This window comes from Uloborus diversus, chromosome 5, assembly GCF_026930045.1.
Source record: "Uloborus diversus isolate 005 chromosome 5, Udiv.v.3.1, whole genome shotgun sequence".
Classification (NCBI taxonomy): domain Eukaryota; kingdom Metazoa; phylum Arthropoda; class Arachnida; order Araneae; family Uloboridae; genus Uloborus; species Uloborus diversus.
Window position 1 is genome coordinate 176,691,641 of NC_072735.1, and position 23,269 is coordinate 176,714,909.

The following is a 23,269-nucleotide window of genomic DNA, read 5'->3' on the forward strand; positions in this document are numbered from 1 at the left end:
AGGCACTCAAGATTGGAGCACGACACATTTTTCAGACTTCATTGGAGCTCAAGAAAAGCCACCATAATCCCCAGATTTGAACCCAATGGACAGGGTTTGCTGATATATATCAGTCCATATATATCATGATATATATCATGATGTATATCCAATATTTATTTTGAAAATAACATGATATTTTGATATTTTCGATATTTATTTTTTTGAAATACGATATTTTCAATATAAAAATTCTATTAGTTATATTAATAGCATTCATTTAATATTTTAAATGACCAACGAATAAAATTCTATATTTATATGCTGTATTAATTAACCTATCATAAATATAATATGTTTATTTTGTAGCTGATAATGTTTTTCTGTGATATTTACAGGGAACACGTAAATTAGTTGGTAGTAGCATAACAATTAGTTTTACAGAGCATATGAATAAAAATCTCAACATCCAATATTACAGCCAATATCAATGTATATTCTGCGTAAGAATTTATTTTTTAACATTAAATTATCAGATTTTGCAAATAATTGTAACTATCACTCATACGAAATTACTATTTAAAGACATACATTTTTACATGAACTATATATTTAGACATAAATAATGAAAGAAACATTAACATTAAGTCTACATATTATAACAATAATATAAAAAACTAAGCAACAGTGATTGGAGATGCATTTACTAAATTCAAAGGCTTTAGTTTGCGCTGATTGAAAATATTGGATATATATATCAAAAAATCCGATATATATCAAAATATCGGATATTTTCGATATTTTTGAAAATATCACAATATTTTCGAACCCTACCAATGGATAATTCTGTTTGGTCCATCTTGGAGACAAAAGTGTGTGCTAAACCTCATAAAACTTCGGCATCCGTAAAGTAATCCTTATGCAACGCATAGGATAAAATATCAGTAAATGAGTTGTGGTCCCGAGCTGAAAATTTTGTGACACATTTAAAGCTCTGTATTAAGGCTAAAGGTAACCACTTTGAAAACTTGTGGATATATTAGATGAAATAATGTACTCATACTTATTTTGAAGTTTGGTTGTTACATTTTCATTAACATTAAAGTTATGGATGTGTTTACGTTTGTCCAAGATATTTCTTGTCACTCTGTTAATATAAAAGTCTAATCCAAAAAAATATCAAAATCAAATGAATTTTAATGCATTTTGTATGTATGTAAATGAAAGCACAGGATTTGCATGTGTCCATGATGGGATTAGAATTTTTACACGAAAATTAAATCATAAGATGAAGTTTATAATACCAAAATTAAGCTTAGAGTTTCCAAAAGTAATATTTTTTTTTACCTGGAGATGAACTGCAGAAAAGGCAGAATGAACTGGGCATATTTCCCAACTTTCATGTTCAAGGAATGTACGTAGTTCTTCCATGAAGCCTCTAAAAACAAGAATATAAAAAAAAGGGTAATATATTATTATACATACATTCTAAAAACTCAAGTCAAACTTATTGTGATTCCAAATTCATCATAAAGCACCCAGTTGTTTACTTTTTTTTCGAACATAGGAACTAAAAAGATTTTATTTTTCAGTGATGCAAATGTTTCAAAGCCATTCTTCAGTTTGATTTCTGTTCAGTAATTTCCTCCATGTGTTTGAGAAGAAATATTAGTAAATTAACCGTGTTGTAGAAGTACCATGTTATACGAGGAACACCTGCACTTTAGATAAATGAAAAAAAATACTACTTTTTAATAAATAGAAATTTGTAATACAGGACTTAGTTGCAAACAAGCTTGGCAATACAACATAAAAATATTAAAAACTATTCACTCACGTAACTCAATTTTTGAGTTCCGGTTTACTTCCCACAGTTGCCAATTTCCATTATTTGTGCTTATGTACTTCAAACATATTCTCAACAAAAACTACAACTTCAAAAACTGTGAAACAAGTAATTAGAGCCCCATTTTTTGCTAGTTTACTTGCTACAAATCACCACATATTCGACAGTCAACAAGCAAATAACAGTTCAAGGATTTTTTTTTTAAAGAAAATACGAACAATGTACCTTTTATTATCAAAGGTTACTTTCTACCAAAAGAAGTGTGGGAGCCCTTATAGTCTTCAGAAGTTATTCTTTGGCATAAGTAGTCTTAACTCTGTATAATATATAACAATTTACATAAAACAGAAAAGAAACGAGCTGATTTGTGCATCACATGACTTCCTTTTACTTCAATTTAATGTCATTTCCCCATTATTGGAAATTTTTATATGATTCAATAGTTTACTCTCTAAATATCATCAACAGTGGCCAAATTGAAACAGATTTGAAAAAAAAATCGCCAAATTGGCAACAAGACTTAGCGACCCAAAGACTGGCGATATATCGCCAATTGTCTGACAAATTATAACAGCACTTGAGTTTACATCGAAATGAACAATGATTTCTCCCCAAAAAGGGGCAAAAGACCCCTTTAGAAACACTCGAATGCAACCAAAAGGGAAGGTGCACAACTAGACCCCACTAGGAGGCTACGTACCAAATTTCAGCTTTCTAGGACATACCGTTCTTGAGTTATGTGACATATCTACACACATACATACATACGTACATACATACGTCACGAGAAAATTCATTGTAATTAACTCAGGAATCCTCATTACGGATATTTCGCGTGTCTATACGTTCTTAGGCACTTATACGAGTCGGAAAAAAACTCGACATTCATTCGGGGGTGAGTAAAATAGAAATTAAGGTTGATTTTTGAGTGAAATTTTTTACGAATACAATACTTCCTTTTTTGTAAAAGAAAGTAAAAATGGACAGGATCTGACGTAATGGGAGCGTCGATGAACATGAAGCTGTACTTATTGAAAACCAGTATTGTGTGTACAAGTTTCAGAAATGCAAGGAATGAAGATACACAGAAATACATGTATGAAATATATAAGTAGCAGTTGAAGCTTTAAAACACTAGTTTTTATATAAATGATTTTTGCACAAGATAAAAGTTTGCTTTTCATTAAGGTAACACATTTGATAAGTTTACCTATGATAATTCCTGAAATAATTAACAGATTGCTTTCGCACTGACTCCTGCAAATCTTCCGAGCGACTTCCACAAAAATCTTCACCGATATCAATGAGTCTAAGAAAAAAAATACTTAATAAGATTTTCATACAGCAATCACAAATTATGCAGAAAAGTATCAATTTTCTCAGTTAAAAATACAGATCAATTTAAATTTTCACTGAGATTTAACTAAACAATTAAAATGAAAACATCACTCAGAGTTTGTACTCAATTTCAGATATAAAAGGAAGGAGTTTTGGAGGAGTAAAATGAGATTTTGAAGGAGTACTAATGGGTTATCCTTAATGATGTCACACTTTTTTTCAACATATTTGACCCCTCCCCCTTTGTCACAAAGTGTCACACTTCACCTTACTACTCCTCTTGTCACATGTCATATTATTATAATAACTGTGTGATGTCACTTTTTGTCACCCTCTCTCTTCCCTTAGCCACAATTTCATGAACCTGTTTCCCCTTTAAGGCATGACATCACTTGTGGATGTGGATGACCTTTTTTACAATATCATAACTGCAATTTAATAAACAATTTCTTTTCAACACAATTACTTAATACAATACTGCCGTGCGCAGCTAAACGGCAGTATCTGCAGAAATGAGTTTTCGAGATATTTGAAGAAACGTATTTTGGATTTCATACTAATAATAGGGAAATGTTGGAATTAGATGTCTTTTTCGCGTTTTTTTTTTTCAGCGGAAACCAAACAAGCAAGCTTGTACAATAAAGGTAACGTACTATAGATGACAAAAATGCAAAAAAATGAAAAATGAAAAATTTGTAGTTACTGCCCTCTACCTGCACACGTCAGAATACATCTACTTATGTATTTTTAAATATTTAAATAATAACTAGAAAAACTGACTACTACTGAGAGTTTTCTGGAGGGAAAAGCAATAATCATAAAACTTGAAAAAATAGCCAAGCATCATTTAAGAATGTTTTAATTCACTTATGAAATGTCTTAGTCATCTAATAATATTTTCACCTTCAACTTTTACGACTTGTACGATCAATTTGTTAATCACACCTTTCGAAAAAAATAAATAAACAAAATTACTACATCAAAATATTCCTTATACCTTTGCCCTTGTGACGATGTTTTGTTGTCGATCAAAGCAGTTTAAGTAACTGGCATAGAGGAAAATTATGTAGTATTGAACTAAAAAAGGAGTTAAAACCAAAATGAAGGAATTTGAAAGGCCCTTCAAAAAATTTCCTGAATGAAGGAGTATTAGAGAAGTTTTGAAGGAGCGTATGAACCCTGACATTAACAAACAGAAACACATACATATCTTCCAAAAATTGCAAGCATATATTAGTCAAACACATTTTTATTAATCCACAAAATAATTTACTATTATGAAAATGAGCTATCATAGTAAAATTACTGGAATTCACAATGTACTAATAGCCAGTGGCGGATTGGTTGAAAAAATCGGCCCTGGCATTAGGAGGTGTAGCGGCCTTATAGCTCTTATCGATATTAAATTTTACCTAACGATTGGGATATCACTTAAATATGAGGAAATTATTCTTAGCAACTAAATATGTTTCATTTAAAAAATATTAACAGATATGGGCACTTCTGCGCTTTAACGGTGAAGAAATTGATACAATATTAGCTAAACCTTATTTTGGGGGGGGGGAGTTGTAATTGTCCATTTAAGTATTTTTATAATGCCCGGAACTTGGTTGAATATTTTCATAATGATAACACTGCTTGGCTAGTATGTCCTTTTCTGCAGTCATAACAAGTAAATTGCCCTGTTATATGAACGTGATTTAGCGATGTTCATGGGTGAAAGACTAGGGCCGTCTTAGAACGTGATGGGTCCCTCGACACAAACATGATTTACTGGGAACTGTCATAAACATTCCTTTTTTTATACTGCCATATCCTGACGACCCCCCCCCCCCCCCGACTCGATGCAACGTCAAAAACCTGGTGGGAGAGGTCGGGTACGAGTTTGGCAGACCCTTAATATTTTTTCAAACGCATGTCTCAATACAAAGAGAGAGAGAGGACTTAGCTTTCTGGCTTCTGGGAGCCATTAAAGTATCAGCAATATAAACTTAATGGAAAGATTAACATTGAGTCTGAAATAGGGGGTCCGGGAATTTACCTCTCCCCCGGAAAATTTTCGAAATTGCAGTCTTAAAAACTCAATTTTAGGCAATATTTGTGATGTTAGGGGAGCGTAGGTTCAGAGTTCCTCCTGCTGCAATTTTTCAGAAGTGGAAATCCCAAAACAGAATTTTAAATTATCTTTGAGTATATGGTAAGAAGAGCGGTTCCCGGGCTCTCTTCTGAAATTTTAAACTTGGGTGATTTTAAGTCGAGATAGATTCCAAGGCCATCCTCCAGAAAATTTTCAAGTTCAAGTCTTAAAAGACTTTTTTGGTAAAGACTAGGACACCGACAGTTACTCGAAAATGAAGTTCCAGAAACGAAATTTTTGCTGAACTTCAGCGATGTTAGGAAAAGGAGTTTTCAGGAGGCTCATCCCGGAAAATTTTCGAAATTGAAGCACTAAAAACAAGATTTAAAAGGTTCTTCATTGATGATGCCAAGAGAGAGGAGGGGACAGGGCACTTTCCCAGAAAATTTTTGATACTGTTGATTTAAAACCACACCACACCACTTTGGGAATGTTAAAAAAAATGGGAGAGGTTCGAGTACTTTCCTCCAGTAAATTTTCGAAACTGGATACTCCGCAATGGTATTTTAAAATTGCATATTTTTAAATAATTTTACGGAAAAAAAATATTTTGTCACTTTTATTCCAATTGTTATAAACAGGGTCGCCGAGAGCAAAAGCGGATCCGAGAAAAAAATGACATAGGTCAATTTTTTCACAAACCGCCTCCTACACCTTTTACCATTAGGATATTTTACCCTCTTCACGAGTTCAATTCCGAGCTGGGCCCCTATTCTTCAACTAAGCTAACATGACCTTACGTCGGCCCTTGTTGTAAGTTGCATTTTATAGCAGTTGTAAATTGTCATTTATAAATAAAAGCGTCAAAGAGACCAAAATAATTTGAACTTTTTACAACCGCTCAGGTTTTCCTGTTTTTTTTTTTTTTTTTTTAATTTATTCATTTATTTTTTATTCCACCACTAAAAATATATTGGCAGCCCCAAAGCCCGACTAACCAAAAGTGAGGCCCTAGGCCCACATTAATTTGGAGTCTGAAGACTATACAGTGTTTGATTTACATTTTTAAAGCACGAATGCACTTTTGGAGGCCTTTTTGTCTAATCACACAACTACAGAGTGTTTCAAAATGAATAGCGGGTTTTTAACATGTTATAATATTTATTACACCAAACGTACAGCCACAAGTGATATATGAAATGAAAGAGAAACTCAAACGGTTTTTTATATAATAGCCTACAAGTGTTCAATGTGAGCACCATTCGTCACTCAGCACACATCAAGACGATATGCGAGTTCTTTCCAAACTTTGATGAGTGTCTCATTAGTAATTGCTGCAACAGCTGTTTCAATCCTGTTCCTTAATTCGGGAAGGTCGGCTGGCAATGGAGGCACATACATACGGTCCTTAATAAACTCCCAAAGATAGAAATCACACGGCGTTAGATCGGGTGACCGTGGAGGCCATGGGAAACAAGCCCTGTCATTAGGCTCCTTACGGCCAATCGCGTACCTCATTATGGCAGTGAGGCGGCGCACCATCTTGCAGAAAGATGAAGTGTTCTGTAAAACACAAACGCTTTCTGTTCTTTAGTCGCCATCTTTGCTACAAGCACTTTCTAGCGGATAACAGCAGAAACATTCCACGCGCATGCGAACTGATGCCAACAAACAAAACTGTTTGAGTTTCTCTTTCATTTGATATATGACTTGTGGCTGTAAGTTTGGTGTAATAAATATTATAACATGTTAAAACCCCGCTATTCATTTTAAAACACCCTGTATTATGTATAAATCATTTATGTGCATCCCCTTTGGGCCCTCTCATAATCGTGACCAAGTAAATTCGTTACTGGCAGAAAGATTAAAAATTCCCCTTTAAAGAAGTTTTTTCTAATTAATAAGTCATAATTTTTAATTTTTTTAAATACATGTATTTTTTATATCTGCTATGCAAAATTCTTTTAAAAATGTGGGGCCCCTTAGGAACATGGGTCCCCAGGCATAGGCCTAGTCAGCCTGTGTGGTAATCATACCCTGGGCAGCCCCATTTCAAACCCCCCCCCCCCTTTTAGTGACGGCCCTGCCTCCCTCCACCCGCAAGCTTTAGCCCATGCGTAAAGAAAAGTGTGTTTTGCGAATTTGTGTTATTCTAAACCCATGTGCGCAAAATTTACATTTTGCTCTTAGTATACAGGCCCGAAAGACTTTGCTGTTAGTTGATCGGCCCCAAGCATGACTGGCCCACCGGGCAAATGCCCGGTTGCCTGCTGGCTGTATCCGCCGCTGCTAATAGCTATATAGCCTTCTAGATGCAGTCGAAGGGATACTGAAAGACTCCAACTCCAGGAATTGTAGAGCATATGACTCTGATTCAGACTCTGCAAGCACCAGCAGAGTTGTGGTCTTAAAAAGAAAATCTCCGACGATGACTCTTGGAATTTTTAACTTTTGACTCCCGACCCCGATTCTGTTACCCCAAAATTTGTTCGACTCCAACTCCACAGCCCTGGTTAAAATATCATATCCATCAAGCTGATTTAGACAATATAAAATGCAACATGAAAACTTAATGATATCCATACTTACCAACCTTCGAAGAAAAAAAACAGGAGATTCCACTAGAGGTATATAGGTGATTCACCAGAGACAAATCTTCACAACGTATTAGTTGTGCTTTTAAATAACATGAATACTAAATTTAAAGTGAAATGGGGATTTTTCGCAGATGTAAGCTAATTGGTAGCAGAAAGAAAAACATACTGCAAAGGAAAAACCTAATAATAAGTAGTGAACTTGCTTAGAGTTTTGTACATTCCCCAGTCTCTTCCAGAAAAGTAGCTACCAAAATTTAATTCCTAAAATCCGAAAAAAAAAAAAAACAATATATAATGAAAATAATATATATAATAAGTAGGTATAGGGTAGTACATGCTAAAATAACTTCAAACTTTCAAAATAGTTGAAATATTTTCATGATGCAAAAAGATTGAAATCTGCTGCAATTTTCGGCAGAGCACGTGCTTCGTTGCACATGCTATGTGGAAAACTTCCAAAAAATTAATTTTTTCTAACGGAGTTATTAATTGGAAAAATTCTTATTCCCTGACATTGATAGACTAGAAAGGGGCGCCATCTATTGAGAAGAAAGTAAAACTTTTTGATTATTGACTGAAAAAACGGGAGAAAATCTTAAAAAATGGGAAATTGGGAGATGGAAGCAAAAAACGGGAGTCTCCCGTTAAAAACAGTAGAATTGGCAAATATGGATATCTTTCATTAAACACCAAATTACTTACTAACCTTTGAATTAAAGCTAAAATATGAATAAATTCATCAAACTTGAAAGGAGATAAATCGGATGCCAGAAGATATCCCTTAACTTTCTGCTGAACATCTTGCCAAATTCTTAACAATCCGTGCTCCAGCTTTTGCTTGGTGTAAGTCCGATTGAAAGACGACTCCACAGTTGAAACAGTAGAACTTTCTAAAAACATAATTATTTTTTTAAAGAACGAAGGAATGTTAGATGTATCAAAAATAAAGTGCATTATAATCTTTTGCTTGAAATCACTTAGTAAAAAAATGCATTATTTAAGCAATTATTTTTTTATCCGAAAACTCTATTTACCATTCCCCCTCCCTCCACGTTTCTCATTTTTTTTCTTTCTTTTTTAGTTGTATGAAACTTCAGGTCCCATATAGCATGAGGCACAGGTATTTCTATTATTCACTGGAAGAGTACAAGTACACATATAAATATGACAGTTCATTCTTGTTTTGGTTTTGGAATAGCTTTAGTTTTAAGATCATATGCAGAAACAAATGACACATATAAATGTGCGCAATCTTAAAAGGAAAGAAGTCTCAGTTATAAAAAGAAGATGGGTCCTAATTGCTTCAGATAATCAAGGTTCAATTTTATTAAAATACCTTTTGGTACTTTAACGAGTTTGAAATGTAATGAACATTTTAGCTCGAACATCATGAGAGAGACTCATGAAGAGAAAGTCGAGCCATACATAAACATCAGGAGCAAGATTAATGGATCAACTTTCCCCAGTTATGCTTATAACTGGGGAATTATTGCTGGAACTGGATTAAATTCCAAACTCCTCTCAATGTGATCACTAGGGCACAGTGGTTTTGATAACAATTGAGCTATTGAATGAAAATATTTCAAAATTTAACAAGTGTTTAAAATAATAATAATAATAATAATATATTTATTTTATTCAATAGTATCTAACTTTTTATACCATTTTTATAAGTTTTCAGATATTTACCAACTTTGAATCTTAAAGTGTTTTTTTTTTATAAAACATTATTATTGCTTAAAGTGATCTTGCAAGTAAATGAACTTTAATTCTACTATACCATAATCAAACACAAGACAAAGTAATTTAAGTCATTTTTAACTCTATGGTTTCTACTTTCTATCACTATAATCGTATTAAAGTAAATTGATGAACAAAGTCATTCAGAAGAAATGTACAGATAAGAAGAAACAAAAATTCCATTCTTTTGATAAAATTATACACAAAGAAACTATTTCATTGGCAGAGGATTATATATTACCTTTTTCTCCTGATTTTATGCATTCATCATTAATTTCATGCCATTCAATAATATGCCAGTAGCTTTGCATGATTTGCCACAATGCTTTACACAATGCCGCCAAGCACGCGGAAAAATTATCTGAATTGACTAACTGGAAGAGAAATAGAAACAAATTAATAGTTTTAAATCTAAACTATTTCAAAGCTATTTCATAGCCACTATTATACTTATCAGTTACTACCAAAACAGAAAAGAGAGACAGAGAGAGAGGAAAAAAAAAGACTTCTTTACTTTTGATTTGTGGTACTTTAAGAGCACAATTATCAGGAAAACTATAAATTAATACAAATAAAACTAAAATTTTTACAAAATTTTGAAGAGTTTGTTTTTATAAATTAAATTAGTTTTAAAAAAATATTTTGCACAAAGAAAGTAAACACAAAGAATGGAAAACCAGCAAAAAACTTCAAGTTTAAAAAACTTGATTCTTTATTTATTTATTATTTTTTTCTTTTTTTATTAACCTTCTTAAGAGTTTGGGATCCAATGAAAACTTTGAGATAAAGGAATATTAGAGTTATATGGCTTTGTATTATCGAGAGTTAGACACATTTCATAGTGGAGGAGGGGCGAGGGGGGGGGGGGCTACGGCAGTTAGAAGTAAAAATTTTCAGCTTTTATCAGAAATAATAAATTAGAAAACTATTGTAGAAAAACCAAATGTATTGCTTATTTGTGCATTCAAGTACACTTTTTTGCTTACTACAGATTTCTTCTACTTTACGAGAGATTAATATATTTTCATAAAAATCACGTGATAAGTATGAAAAAACATAAGACTACAGTTTGTGTCATGGAAAGATATAGCAGAAGTAAATAAAGAGCTGCTGTTTTATGCGCAACATTCGCCACAAACAATAGGTTACTTTTTTTGTGAGTGTGAGAAGGAGGAAATTTTTTTTTTTTTTTGCATTTCAACCACAGAAAGCTGCTACACATATGAGGCAGTGAGAAGCAAAGGGATGTAAGTACATATTTTCAAGTTTTGAGCAAAACGCATTTAAAGATAACATCCTAGGTAGGTTTTCATTGATTTTTTTTTTTTTTTGAATCATGCTATACAGCAGCACCTACCAGGGCTAGTACCAGAAAAATATTTTTTCAACAAGAAGTGCCGTTCAAAGCAGTGCTGCTTGATTTTCAAAACAGCATTGCCAGGCATTATATTGCTTTGTTTACCTCTGCTAGCATTTTTTATCAAACAGATTACAACTTACCTTGCACAAATCAAAGTACTGTCGTTTTGGAAAACTTTTCTCATTCCCAGATTTCTCTACAAAATCCAACACTATCCTGAAAGCAGTATTGTGTATGGCACTGGCAAAGTGCATCAAGAGTTGATCCAGAGCAGTCTGGTGGGGTGAAAAAATTTGATTTTTAGTGGTGATTAATTATGGGATGCATGTAAAAATTACTAAAAAAAGGAGAAGGAAAGACAAAGTATTATTTATTGTCACTCCCTTTTTGTATAAAGCCACAACGAAAACACAATTTAGAATTCTTGAACATCCATTTGCAATTTTTCTTGTAATAAAACATTTGTATAAGTTTAATTTCATTTATAATATTTTCAATGCCAAATTTATTCATTTTTATCTTTCAAATGCTGCATCTAAATATTTTGAGCAATAAGTGCAGCACTTAAATCCTTATTTTCTAAGACATAAAGACAGTGTAAAAGCATCACGAAAATGTTCCTTATAAGGTCCCCTGTAAAATGTCTAAAAATTCAAGAAGATATCTTAACATATCATTAGGTATATTTTCAAAATAAAAGTTAAAATTAAATTTTTTAACAAATATAAAAACTGCAATTAGTTTCATTTCTATTAAGCTTTTATCATATTAGGCTAATTATTCAATATTGCAGGCATTATTGTTATGACACATGAGTAACCACATTTCTCAAATATAATTTAATCTTTTTAACATTTGTAAAAGTTATCAAGTCCATTTAAAATATATTTATATTTTTTATGTGAGAAACAAAAATTGTGATCTAAAGCCTTATAAAATATTGAGGTGTTGAGGTTTTCAGAAAATTAGTTCAAATTATTTTGAGGCCTATATCAAGGTCTAAAACATAAAGCTACAATTGCATATTCAGATATAATAGAAAAAAATTGCACAACTGAGGGATCCAGGAGGAAGAATCTCCCTTCAGAGGAGACAAATTGTAAATTAATAATATTATGCCAATTCATTATTTTAAACCATTCCACCACTTTTCATGTCCATGCTCCCCCTTAAATATACAATTTAAAATTTTTTTAAAAAAGGTCTAAATCGGTCAACACTCATCCAAAGCTTTATGTACGGACCAGGGACGGATACAAGGGAGGGGGGATGGGCTTGATCGACCCTCCCTTGAGAGACTCTCCACCGGTAATTTTTCGAAAATGAAGTTCAAAAAACGCAAATTTAGACGAGTTTCATTGTTAATGATGGGAGAAGGAAGATTTTGGTTTATGACCCCATTTCGGAACTGCTTCTTAATTAAAGTCCAAAACTTTTGTGATCAATATTTTAAACTCAGTATACATAGTAAAAGTAAAGGGTAAGTAATAAAAAATCAACCGCCCCTCCCTTGAAAAAATTCTGGATCCGTCCTTGGTATGGACAAGTGATTGAACCCAATTGCAATAAAATGTTGACTTTTGACACAAAAATGGGCTTGACACAATTAATCTTGTAATATGCTATCAGCCTCACAAAAAGGTCATTCTACAAAAAACACACTTTTTTAGGTCCAGGGTGGTCACTTTCAAAAATATTTATTTTTAAACACTTTTTTGTGAGATTTAGAAAAGTATTACAAATTTTGAAAATGATCAATACAAATTAATAATGTTATAAATTTTTTTAAATGTTTTCTTCACTGAACGGAGGGATACTTGTATGCCTCCGTTACATGTCCCAACACATTTCTTCCCATCTACTTTTTCATTTATTTGCTCAATACAAAAAAATATAACAGATTCAATAGTGAAATTTGAATCATTTGATGTTTTTTTAATAGGTTAAAAGAATTATGTTACAAAATAAAAAATATATATAGCATCTTTTGAATCACTGTCACAGTATTTCTTGTATCCTCCATTCAGGATTCAATTTAGTAATAGAATTTCCTATAGACAGCAGTACTGGCAGCTCATTACAGAGGTTTATAACCACAAATTAGCCCTTTTCAACTCTGGGTCGTCATAGTGAAGCTAAAGAACTTAGTGTGAAAGAATTTCAGCATTATTCTCTTTGAAGTCAAATAGGTCCTTAACTTTGGGTATCCTCTGTTCTTGAGTTAAAAAGGAAAGAATTGTTTGTGTACAAAAAAAAAAAAAAATAGTTAAAATTGAATCACTTTTTTAAAGTAAATTTTAAATAACATGTTGCGTTAACCCTAAATCAACACAATGTGCATAGCAAAACATAAGTATTTGTATCCTCCATTTCTGTATCCTCTGTTACAGTATAGATGTAATGGAGGATTTACAATCAGAAATGGAGCATACAACTTTCTTTAAAAATCCATTTTAAGAAAGATGTGTACATTTTAATCAGTTCAAATCGTGTTCCGCATACAAGATGCAATGTTTATTTAAATGAAAAGTATAAAAATAACATTTAAAATATATATTTACTATCCGTTACCCTCCGTTCACATCCAAAATTTTAACTACAAAAGAAAGTTACAAAATAATCATTAAAGAATGTGACTAATTATGTAAGAGCAAAAAAGTGCCTAAAAGGAACAATATAAATTAACTTTTAAAAAATGTGAAGGTTTTTTTTTTTTTTCATGAATTCCAACTTCAAAAACCTACATTTTTTGTATAATGACCCATAAAGGTGAGTGGAAAATATTTTGTACTTGCAAACAGATTAAATCTTCAACTACTACATTGCCATGACTTAGCAATTATTGCTGTTACTGATGCGAATATATAAAACATACTGTTAAGAGTTCGTGATACAACTTCAAACTTTCTTGAAATGATGACACAGTTCTTGAGAAAACACAGAAGATTTATTTACAGTATGTACAGGAAGCGTAGCTACAACTGCTAAATCAATCATCAGCAATTAAGCAAATATCCATTAACACCGTAAACTTAACGGTTACACACATATTTACATCCAAATACGCAAAAATACAGCTCAAAAGGCTTCACAAAACAGAGCTAATACACATGCTTGCTGACACAATTCACAAGCAAAAACTCACTCGAGACTGACTCGGCATGGCTATTTATAGACATCGAAAGAGAGCTTCTCAACTATTCCAGAAAATCATACACGGTCATACAAATTTCTCATATCTTCCTTTTATTCATTCATAAATCGTAGCGTGCAGAATTGGCGGGACCATATACTTCATTCGGATGTTAGGGGGTTGTATACTCATTTCAAGAAACTATTTACAGGTTACGTTACTACAATAATTTTAGATGAAAGATAATTTAATAAACGCCAAATTTAGCTAGATTACGACAAATTAATCACAAAAATAACTACTATTTACAGAATTTGTAACAATACAGTGTACCTGAGTCTTTCCAAGAAGACCATAGGCTTCTTGAAGTTTCTCATAACGAACTTGATCGAAATTTGTGCACACTTTTGACAAAGCAACGTCTAACTGTTCCTCTGTCATCTCTAGAGTATCTTGTAACTTGGAGCTTAATTCACTGAAGAAGAAAAGGAAAAAATCATTTAAAAAAATGCCAGAACATCAAAGCATTTGGAACATTCAATTGATCATTTTTTTGATAGTGTGTGAAAATAAATAATGGGTGACATGATCATCATTAGTACTCTAAATTCATTCAGACATTTAGAAGCACCTGTCTGAGATTTTGTGATTTCTTGGTTATCAGAAATATGACATCACAGGTGCAGAATATGTCCGATCCGGCGATCTAGGATCGGGGGAAATTTGAACCATCTGGGGAAAATTTTGCAGATTCGATTTTAAAAAAACGAAAAATCCAATTTTTTTCTGCAAGTGTCTTTTGAATGCATTTTCTTTTGCATCACCACTCTTTATATTTTTATCAACTATTTATTGAATAATAATTTACATTTAAAATAAATGTAGATATGATACTTTAATTAAAACTTACATGCATTTACTTAATTTATTTTTTAGATACCGAGTTCTAAGGCTACTAGTTCATTCTATTAGTTTTAAAGATGCAATTGCTTTTTTTTCCCCCAAAAAACTATCTCTACCTATAGTAATAGGAATGAATTTTTATCTGAAACATATAGCATATTGCAAAATTTTGGGGAAATTTTCATACAGATTGGGGGAAATGTTGGTGTTAAAAAAAATTTTTGCACCCCTGTATGACATTACTAAGGTTGACAGGATAAGGAAAAATTATTTATGAAATTAAAAAGGATAAATTGCAAATAAAAAAAGGGCAAGAGTTTTCTCAACTAATTTCTTTAAAAATATCACAAAATCTCTCATTAAAATGAGAGTTTCAAGAGCAGTTTAACGAAAGAAGACGGAATACAAATCCACCACACTTTTGAAGTACTTATGCATGAAAATACCTGATGCATGAAAAATGTTTAAAAGTGCTGGCTGCTTTTTGGCACTCAAGACACAACTGGATTGCACCAGGATAATCTTCTTCCTAAAAATTACAAAAAATAAATAAATAAAACTTGATATGAAAACATTAAATTTGTTAAATTAGTATTTTCAAACTTTTAATGACATTCATTTAAGTTGAAGAAATAAACTTTACTGCTACTCATAATCCTAACATATTCACAGATGTAGTGCATTCAGGAAAAAGTGATCATGAAAGAAAACAAGAATGGCTGCTGTTTGGCGATAACATTAAGCCTTTTTCAAAGAATCAAACACTGGATTGGTGATTTTGTTCATGAACATTACCCTTATCTGATTGGCATTGCTTTCAACCATCCTAGTGCCAAGGGGACAACAGTATCGCCAAGTGTCACATTGCTTTGTTTACTTTCATTGCCCCTTCTTGCTGAATACACTATAGTAAAGCATAACTACTGTAACCTTACTGATAATATGTTTTGACTGAGAACATTCAAAGGAACTAATAGGGTTGTTTCCAAAATTTTAAGTATTTTCTTCAGAAAGAGCATGCTTAAAAACATAGGATCTGACCATTTTTTGATAAATTTCTTAACGTTTAATATTTTTAAAAAATTACTTAAATTGGAGCGCTTTCATTGTATACGGCTTCTGCCGATGACATCACAAATGATGAAATGCCATTCAGTGTTGCCATTCACAGTGCAAAATATTTAATTCGCATCTTTACTCACATAAATTGGCAATGATGTGGTTGGTAGTAAGCGTGGAGAGCAATTTTAATTCCCTGCTTGATTGTCATAACGTGAAAACGTAGTAGAAAGATGCGACAAAGTGCAACATTTGTGATGTCATCAAGACTACGCCTTGTTTGAAAAATCGGACATTTTTAAAAATTTATTTAAAAAAAACTGTTGGGAAAATAAAAGTATTTTCTGGGTCCATGTTTTTTTGTTTTTTTTTTGGTCATTCTATCCATTTCAATGACTAAAAGTAGTACTTTTGACTGAAGGAAACCACCCCATTGACATTAATGCCTTTTTTCAGGGCCTGTTCTCAATTTGCCAGTATCGTTTACAAACTAAGCATTACATTTGTGCTTTTGATAAATACCCAGAAAGAAAGACAAGACAATATTACATACTGCCCTATGAAATTAAATTTTGTCTTTTTCACTCCCAGAAGATGAAAATCTGAACCACATTTTCTTAAAAAATTAATACATCAAGTCTCTTTTAGAAAATAGGTAAAATTAGCAACTGCATTTTTTAGACTTTTATTTTGTCATTGTTCTCTTGAAAGCATAACATATTACAACCACAATATCAAAACTAAGATTTCTATTCCTACCATCACAAGTTATGGAGCTTTACTAATGCTCAATTTTAAGAACTTCACCATTGCTTCTTCTAACAGAACTTTAGAAATAAAAATTTTAAACTCCTCTTCGTTGAAACTGTTTCAACTGCAGCACAAAGATAAGACATAGAAGTCTATCTTTGTGTATTCTTCCTCTACAAGCATACAGATACATACGCAACAAGCAGAGCTGGGGGGGGGGGGGGAATATTAGTAGCAGTAACTACTTTTCGAACTGAATACACTGCTACACAAGATATTTACAATCTTAATAGGTCACTGAAATGATACATTTATCGGCATTTTGTAAACTGATGCTTCTCCTAGAAAATAATTGGGTTAGTTAGATCACTTCACATCATAGTTAGATCACTTGAATGTTCAGAAAACACTAAATAAATCTTAAAAATAATATTTTACATGCTTGTACTTTCAAAAGTTTTTAAGGATAAATTAAAAGCTTACTTCTAAGAGCTCTCTTAATCTGACATCTGTTTCTTGCTGAAAATAAAATCAATCAATAAAATAAATGGTAAAAATGAAAACTTAGATAAATTGGTCAAGTAAGGCAAAAAAAAGGGGGGGGGGGGAGACGATATTTTCAAATTAAACTACTTGAAACCATAGAATAAAACTTACCAGTGTTTTTATCATGTATAACGATCGAAGCAGACATTTTAACTGCTCTCTTTTGCGATAGCTTGCCAATATCCCAAGACTAGCAGTTGTAAAGTTTTGTTTTGTCTTTGCAAGTAAACTGAAAATAGATTGCAAAAAGCAAACATGTAAAAAGAAAATACAAAACAAGAATACCAATTAGCAAAAATACTTCCATCAGAAAATTAAACACATGCTTAATTTAAACAATATTTAGATTTTTTATGCCTAAAATTACAAGCATTGCATTGTTCAAATCCATCTATCATTGATGTGATTCAGTTTGATTTTCAATGCCTTAGAGGAACTAAAAGTGTGAGTGATTTAAATAGATATAAATAATTCATTTTTTCTGAGTTTTTGATTTCAATACATTTAACACTTAAAATCAAATCTATAAACACATAAAATTTAATGCTCTATACAGAATATAACAAATACAAACATTCTGTCTAAAAAAAAAGATAAATAAATAAAATCAGGAGTTGACACATTTTTAGGCATGTTGTTATATCTTTCTATATATATATATATATATAATATATATATATATATATATATATATATATATATATATATATATATATATATATATATATATATATATGTCTTATAAATATCACAATATTTGTTTTTTATAGGTGCAATGAAAATGAAGAATTTTACTAGAATTTCAATAATGTAGTCAAGTTTAGGTATACTTTGAATGATATCAGTCATTTTACTGATTGAAATTCAAAATTAAGTATATCACTAATATTTTCAAAACTCACATAAATATCTAAAACAAAGATAAAATTAAACTGCATTAAAATATTTTAAACCCCAATAGATCCCCCTCTACTTGTTATTTAGCATTTAGTCAGTCCACAGTATGATCAAGAGAGGAATGATTTAGCACTTGATGATTGAGACCCCAGGGCCAGATCTAAGGGAAGAGCAAGCCTTCAGAGCTGGCACCAGACAATTTCTGAGGGGTATTAAATAATTAACTTTATTTCTGTGTGCATGTTTTTTTTTTTCTTTCTTTCTTCTTCTCTTTTTTTTTTTTTTTTTTTGAAAATCAATATGAAAACTTGATAAAAGATGGGTAAATGCAGCAGTTTTAAGATTTGCCCCCACTTGGAAAAATTACATATCTGGCACTCATTGGCCCCACATGGCCATCAGACCTAAAACCATGTATTTTATCTGGTGAGGCATGGTAAAGGATACTGTGTTTTATACCACCCTTACCTGCCAATATCGATGAACTAAAGAGTAGGATCACTGCAGCAATTACTTCTGTGACCGTGGACACGCTACAACATGCTTAGTTTGCGTACAGGTGTGGTATTGTTCAGCATTCAGGAGGAGGGCACATAGAATTTTTTTTAGAGTGATTCAAATATATAAAAAAAAAATTTGTTGCACCATTTTTACTCTTAAGAAATACACTTGCTTGAAAACCCACCATTCTTTTTGAACCATCCTGTAAATGCAGTATACATACATTTAAATTCATAAAATATGTGTAAAATAACAAACCTTCTACTCATCACACATGTGTTATATGCTTCTTCTAAAGTCTTCTGCATTTCCGTCACACGTTGCAGTTCTTCCGCTAAAGCAGACTGGTTTTGTAGAATGAGATCAGATAACTTCTTTGAAACCTTGAAAAATGTTTTTGTTAAATATTACAAATAACTTTAATAAACATTCATATATTAAGCTCAGATGCCAAAACAAATACTACCTAATATGACATTTGGCAAGGCCAAATTTTGAATATCACCAAAAATTAAATTATTAAAAAGTGAACCTCATACTTACCACGTGTAACTGAGATACCATTTGAACTCTGTCTGTTTGAATTTCACTGATATCTGGTGATTCTGAAAATTTCTATTGATGAAAAAGAAAAAAAATCAATTTGTATGCATCAAACTTTGAAAACAAATCAATTAATTGTTGTTGTAGACCCTTACATGATCAGGGGGACCCAACTTTGATATTACTCTCTGTACATTCATTTGTTATTTAAATATGAATAATAAAGTTAAAAGTAGAGTGTTTTTGTAATACAGTACAACTTCAATAACTCAAATCTCTCGGGACAAGAAAAAAATTGAGATATCGAGTTATCAAGGTTTTAAAAAAATTACACTAGTAACTCTCATAATTAAACACATACGCAATACACTTTTATATATGTACTATGGAACCACTTGAAATTATTATTAACAAGTTTTTCAACATTTTACTAGATTTGAAATTTATTTACATCTTTGTTCCGAAGTAACAATATCTAGTATCCCATTTTTAACTGGCTCCTAGATATTGTTTAGCTGGATTGTGAACTGTTTCTGACTAAATAGACTTACTAATTTTCATTTTTCAACAATTTCTATGAATCATAGTTTATCTCACTAGCCTGATGGTTTTTATAATTGTACAAAGTGTACAAGAATAAATTTCGAAAATGATCAGCAATTTCAATTTCGTTTTTATCTGAAAACTTTGATGAGGAACGCAATTTTTGTTTTTGCTAGAAACCAGAAGAAACACCCACCCCTTCTTCAAAATGGACAACATGTTCCAAAAAAATGCACAAAGAATCAAAACTCTGGGGACTAAACACTGAGATAAAAAGGACTACAGCAACCCACTCCTACCCACTCCCCTATTATCTCCCATCAATCCTCTCTTCTCAAAATTTCTAGGAAAAGGAATGAAAAACTTCAAGCAATTGTCTCTGGAACTGGTTTTACAAAAAAAATTTGCCAAGGAAAAATGACAATTAAAACATGCTTCTGTGCAAAAAATTTGACATATCAAGGGTGTCGAAGAATAAGTTTTGAGATAACTATGGAAAAAACAAAGGAGTTTTTATGGAAAATGGAGGGGGAATTTTTTTTAATGGAGAAATCACGGGTTTTGAGATAATGAGGTTAAAGATACCAAGGTTTGACCTTATTTCAACTACAGTATAACCTTGATTTAACGATTGTAAAGGGACTAGAAAAAGTTATTGTGAAATCAAGGATATCGTTAAATCGAGGAGCAGACACTTAATACAGTCAAATCCGAACTTTTGAAATATATCATTAAATTGAGGAAATCGTTAAATAGGGTATCGTTAAATCGAAGAGTATATTGTACCTGTGATCAGCTCCAAGTATAAATTTTAGAGAGGAGTTTCCAAATCACCATATGAAACTCGAACATAAACGAATGAAAAACGCAGGTATGCACACATACTTGCATCGAATGAAATAGATATAAGGAATCATTTGAAAAACATTGATGCCTCCAAATAAGGATTTTTTGGGGAGGTCGCAGTAACCTCCTATTGGGGTGTTTTCGAGCAATGATCTCTACAAGTTTATTTTAACGAGCTGATGTGTTCATCACATGACTTCCTTTTACTCCAATTTTAATGTCATTTTCCCATTATTGGCAATTTTAATATGATTCAACAGTTTCCTATCTAAACATCACCACCAGTGGCCAAATTGAAACCAGATTAATAAAAAAAAAATCAAAATTGGCGACCAAAAGACTGGCGATATATTGCCAAGTGTCCGCCAAATTATAACACCACTTGAGTATACATCCAAATTAACAATGATTCCCCCCCCTAAAAGGGGCAAAAGACCCCCTTAAAAACACCCGTAAGCAACCATAAGGGGAGATGCACAACTAGACCCCACTAGGAGTCTAAGTACCAAATTTCAACTTTCTAGGACCTACCGTTCTTGAGTTATGCGACATACATATGCACATACATACATACGTACATACGGACGTCACGAGAGAAGTCGTTGTAATTAACTCGGGGAATGTCAAAATGGATATTTCGAATGTTTATACGTTCTTAGGCACTTATCCGCGAGTGGTGGGGTTGAAAAAAAAAACACAACATTAATTCGGGGGAGAGCAAAATGAAAATAAAGGTCAAATTTTGAGTGAAATTTTTTTTGCGAATACAATACTTCCTTTTTTGCAAAAGGAAGTAAAAATGAGTTAAGTTGTATAAATAAACTTTCATCCAACTTTTCTGCTTTTTAAGTTGCTCAAACAAAACATTAAATGTTTTAAACAACTTTTCTACTAAGATAAATAAATACCTTTGTGCTGAATAGAAAAGTCAGAACAAACAACGTAAGTAGAAGCACAAATTTGTAAATTACAGCAGACACGTGTTTCGGCGTTACAGGGAACGCCTTTTTCAATGCAAAAAATATTGAGCTTATGGATGAAAAGACATCCGACAAAAGCCAAGAGCAGATAAGCATGCAGCTTAAAAGATAAAAACAGCGGATTAGCCAAACACCAATGACAAAGTTATAAACCGATCAGGAACCAATAGGAATGCAAGCAAAGGCCAGGAGCTTTCTCTTAGGTACGAACCCAGAAAGAAAGAATTCAATTGGACAAGGATTAAGCCAAAGCTTAAACAAAAAGAAAAGAAATTGTCAGTAACCGTGAACCGCAAGAAAGGAAAAGCAGAATGGAAAACCATGAAATAAAATAAACAGAAACAAAAAATATTCGAAAAAAGGAAAAATAAAGATAAATAGAAGAAAATGGGGGGGGGGTGTCAATCAAGACAAAAAGGTAAAAATAAACAAAGGAAGATAGATAAAAATGAGTGGGAAAAAAGGGGAGTATTAAAGATATGGGAGCCAAATGTTAGAAAAATATGGAACTGAACTAAGATCGTTAACTAATTTAGAACTGTTCCTCAAAATATGAAAGGATTCCCAAAAGTCAAGATCTGATGAATTGGGGCATTTTTGGATAATCTGATAAGAGTTAAAATCAAAAGAGTGATTCGAATCCCAACAATGTTGAGCAATACTAGACTTATTTAATTGTTGTTTTTTCACATAATTTTGATGCTCTTTCAAGCGAATTTTTAAAGCACGCCGAGTCTGTCCAATATAGGCAAGTTTACAACTACAATTAATTCTATAAATTCCACAACAATTAAGAGGGTGAATAGGATCTTTAAGAGAAGAGAATGAAAGTTTATTAATAGGAGAGAACACCACCTGGAATTGGAAATGTTTTAGAATCTTAGCAACCTGATAGCTTACAGATGGAAAGAATGGCAAAACAACCAAATTCTTTCTGATGAAGGTTCGGTTAAGAACATTAGTTTGGGATTTATTTGAAAGTTTTTTATAAATGGAATCAATCAAAGTTGGCGGATAGTCTCTATCAATTGCCACAGCTTTAAGATAATTAAGTTCCACTTTAAGAAGTTCCGACGAAGAACAAATATTAATTGCGCGATAAACAAAAGAATTGAAAGCAGAATATTTTTGATTTGGAGGATGAGACGATAGTCTATGAGGAGGTAAAGAGACAGCAAAAGGTTTGCGATAAACAGTAGTTTCAAAACCAATTTCAGTACGAGAAACAAGTACATCAAGAAATGAAATGCAATTATTCCGTTCTTTCTCACAAGAAAACTGAATATGAGGATCAATGGAGTTTAAAATAGATAAAACCTCATCACTCTCAAACTGATTCTGGTTCATCAGAACAAAACAATCATCAACATACCGAACATAAAATTGGAACTGCAGTTTTTGAAACAGCTTAACCTCAAAATAATGCATGTAAATATCACTAAGAATGGGGCTAAGTGGGTTACCCATAGCCAGACCATCTAACATAATATAAAAATTCCCATTAAAAACAAAAGAACATTGCTTAAGACAAGTACGGGTAAGGAAAATTAAATCCTCAATTTCCGTATTGGTGAAATGAAATTCAGAAAGTCTTCTACGAAGGCCATAACAATGAACCCTCGACGGGAACG

At 32.2% G+C, this 23,269-nt stretch overlaps 1 protein-coding gene across 1 annotated transcript in view; it reads right to left on the reverse strand.

The window, feature by feature from the left end:
* LOC129223372 (syndetin-like) overlaps positions 1-23,269 on the reverse strand; it is a 52,526-nt gene that overhangs the window by 23,989 nt on the left and 5,268 nt on the right. The window contains exons 4-14 of the mRNA XM_054857952.1: positions 19,270-19,341; positions 18,985-19,109; positions 17,440-17,557; positions 17,266-17,301; positions 15,420-15,502; positions 14,404-14,545; positions 11,078-11,212; positions 9,819-9,951; positions 8,544-8,727; positions 3,036-3,134; positions 1,327-1,417 (exon numbers count right to left, since the gene is read on the reverse strand). Coding sequence (XP_054713927.1) covers positions 1,327-1,417; positions 3,036-3,134; positions 8,544-8,727; positions 9,819-9,951; positions 11,078-11,212; positions 14,404-14,545; positions 15,420-15,502; positions 17,266-17,301; positions 17,440-17,557; positions 18,985-19,109; positions 19,270-19,341 — 1,218 coding nt within the window. The remainder of the gene's footprint in view (positions 1-1,326; positions 1,418-3,035; positions 3,135-8,543; positions 8,728-9,818; positions 9,952-11,077; positions 11,213-14,403; positions 14,546-15,419; positions 15,503-17,265; positions 17,302-17,439; positions 17,558-18,984; positions 19,110-19,269; positions 19,342-23,269) is intronic.